Source organism: Bidens hawaiensis, unplaced genomic scaffold, assembly GCF_021521415.1.
Source record: "Bidens hawaiensis isolate Kalapana, Puna unplaced genomic scaffold, B.hawaiensis_p1.1 tig00096770_1, whole genome shotgun sequence".
In the NCBI taxonomy this organism is placed as follows: domain Eukaryota; kingdom Viridiplantae; phylum Streptophyta; class Magnoliopsida; order Asterales; family Asteraceae; genus Bidens; species Bidens hawaiensis.
In genome coordinates this window covers 16,324-19,512 of record NW_027504586.1, presented here as the reverse complement: position 1 = coordinate 19,512, position 3,189 = coordinate 16,324, and the positions used below count along the sequence as shown (strand labels likewise).

At 31.4% G+C, this 3,189-nt stretch overlaps 1 protein-coding gene across 1 annotated transcript; it reads right to left on the bottom strand.

Annotated features, from left to right (window-relative positions):
• Positions 1-353: 353 nt before the first annotated feature.
• LOC143608083 (uncharacterized) lies at positions 354-1,898 on the bottom strand. The gene is made up of 5 exons (XM_077083275.1): positions 1,764-1,898; positions 869-941; positions 701-794; positions 500-616; positions 354-411 (listed from the first exon to the last, which is right to left on the bottom strand). The coding sequence occupies exons 1-5, from the start codon at positions 1,794-1,796 to the stop codon at positions 393-395; spliced, it is 336 nt and encodes a 111-aa protein (XP_076939390.1). The 5' UTR covers positions 1,797-1,898; the 3' UTR covers positions 354-392.
• Positions 1,899-3,189: the final 1,291 nt, after the last annotated feature.

Below are 3,189 nucleotides of genomic sequence, written 5' to 3'. Positions count from 1 at the left end.
AATAAAAAAGAAAAGAAAAGAGTCATTTTACAACTTTTTTCCTTTAGGTGTACGGGCAAAATGGTCATTTACACAAACTAACAAAAACAAGTATACGCCCAGTTAGTTTAAAGTACGTAATGCGTTACAATTTGTCAAATAACTGATATGTTATGAACCAGTTCAGTTTTAAATACACAACGTACAACTGCGTATATGCCTATAGGACGAAACGTGTAATTTACTCAAGTTTATATTTAAGATGATTTGAGAGATTTTATTTCCTAATTAAAACTATCAAGAAATCCATAAATTATATTATGCATAATTTGGTTATTATGTTGCGAAGCTACAATAAAAATATAAACTTTTACCATCCTGTTTCTCTTTGATTCTTCATCACTCTCATTCATTTAATCTGCAACAGCTTTCCTGAAGCAACGAAATAAAAAAAATAATAAAATTGCATTTACATTTACTAATTTATCAATTCAACAAAATATTCTCAGATAATACTTACTTCCTCTTTATCACGGTACGATCATCAACACCAGCATCAGAATGACCGTAATCAGGAACCTTGTTCACAACTTCCTTCAGAAAATCAAACACATTGTAGCTTTGCACACAGTGCTTTCTGAATTTAACATAAAAGTTAAAAATTAATAAATTTTTCTTTATAAAACTTGTATTAATAATAAAGATTAAAAGCATGACTTACAGATGCAGTGAGTTAACTGTTTTTGCACCTCTGCGCAGAGTCATATCATACGTACGGTCACAAAGATCTGGCAAAAACAGTTCCAAAGCTTTGGCTGCATAACATTTCAAAAAGTTAAGAAAAATGATTATTTAATATTGAACTTTAAAGGTTTCATTAAGAACTCACAAACTAAAACCGGCACCGCCATTGCTATTTTTCCAACATCTTCATCAGCTTGCATAATCTTTTTGATCCGTGCGTGCAAATATTAAGCCTATAATATTAAGAGCGACCATAAATCACACAATTCTAAGGACGAGCTATTTTTACCCAATACTGTACTGATAGCGTACCAGACCGGTACCGACCGAACACAATCAGTACTGGTGTGTATTCGTCTTTTCATGTTTTTGGTTTCAGTATTTACTGGTACTTGTCCGTAGGGGTGTGCATGAAACCGAAAAAATTGAGAAAAGAAAAACCAAACATAAAAAAACGGAAACTGAAACAAAAACCGACGGTTTGGTTTAATATTTTTTTTAAAACCGAAATAACGGTTAGGCTTTGGTTTGCATTTGATAAAAACCAAAATAACGAAACCGAATTTATGAATTTTCATTTTTAGTAACTAACATATAAGGATATAATAAATATGTAACTAAAATATTTTATTTAGCCCAAATTTATAACACTCAATTAGTTACTAATTAACAAAGTGACTTATGCCCAAATTCTTTGTTTTGGGCCAAAATTGTTTTTCCGGCACAAAATTTTCAAGCTTAAATTGAAAAACCGCAACCGCAACCAAATCCTAACAGAAAACTGAAACCAAACGTTTTAAAAAAAATGAAAAAAACAAAGTTTCAGTTTATGGTTGGGTTTCAGCCCAAAACCGACCCAAACCGAACCATGCACACCCCTACCGAACATGGGTATTTTTAAAATCTCATCCCTAACTGAAGAATTGTCACAATTCTTCAATTATCATGGCAGATTCTACTTCCACACAAGCATATTAATTGTTTGAATTATGTATGTAACCCTAATTAACAAAATTGGGGAAAATCAGAAAGAAACTTACAGCAGGAAAACGGGTATCAAGCTTCTTCTTCATAGCGTTAATTAATAATCAATTAATAATATTATGATTATAAATCAATCGATAATCTTTAACTTCTTCAACAGTTACAGTAGTAATAGATACAACATCTTCCTTCAGATCTCATTTGTGGTAATCTAATAATAATAATAATAGAAGAAGAAGAAGAAGAAGAAGAAGAAGAAGATGATCTGTTTATTACTGCTCAGCAAATTATACGAGCAAATGCCATATTTGTGTGTTTATGAGGACGAAACCAAAAAATAATATTAAGGAAGGGGGGGCGTTGGGATTCCTTATTTTCACCTCCTTTTAATTTATAACTTACGATAAGGTAAAAAAAAATGTTTGGGTTTTCTTATTACGTGAGAGGAAATATAAATAAATTACACATTTGTATCTTATGACCTATCTTTATAAGTTATAAGTAGGTAAAAATAAGGAATCCCAAACACCCCGTAATACTAAAACATATTTCTTCTTTTTTTCTTTTTAAAAAAAAAAAAAATTTCAGTGGGACTCACAAAAATTATAGTTGGATTTTTATAACACTGGCCCGATTGAGAGACCTTTTGTAGAAAGCACCGTCGTCTGACATGAATAGAAAGGTTGGGTCCGGCGGTATTTAGGTGAACAATTCTGGTTCTTTTTATTCGGTGGGATATGCTGTTGATTTTGTGGGGTCTGGTGGACGCTTTGGGGATTTTTTTCCATCCATAAATAGCTGATACATATTTATTAGTTAGATGGGTGCCCACAGCGATGCTGCGGGAAACCAAAATCCTAGTAATCATGTAACAATTAAGGATGTTCAAAGTTCGTTTAAAATCTTGAAAACGTTTAAACCAATCATCACTTTTGATTAGCTGGTTTCTGAATGTTCAAACCATAGAAAACAGTTCGGTTTACGGTTTATACCAAAAATAGGCCATATAAAAACCGGACCGGACTGTAAACTTATTATTGAAACTCAATGTGTGAAACCAAACCATTAGTAACGATTCAGTTTAAATTTTCGACGCTTTAGTTTTCGTTTTCAAGGAAAAAAAATAACCAACGGTTTAGCTCACTATTTAACTTAGAAACTGTTAAAACTGAATTGTGAACGCCTATATGTAACATGTTAATTTTTTTAATTGAAAAAAATTATAGCAATACCATACCCAAATTAAAGACAATAAAATGCTCGTTTTTATGGTGTAATTTTTAAGAAAATGTATTAACGTATGAAAAAGTTACGGCCGTTGAAAAATCGTTGGTGGGAAGTTGGTTACAATTAAAATAAAAAAGAATACATAAGTAAAGATGAAGGTTCAAAATTGTAATAATTTTTAAAATTTACAAAAGTTGAGTAAAGATGAGGGGCAATGTTGTAACTTTTTTCATGTATATTTTCTAATGGCTACGG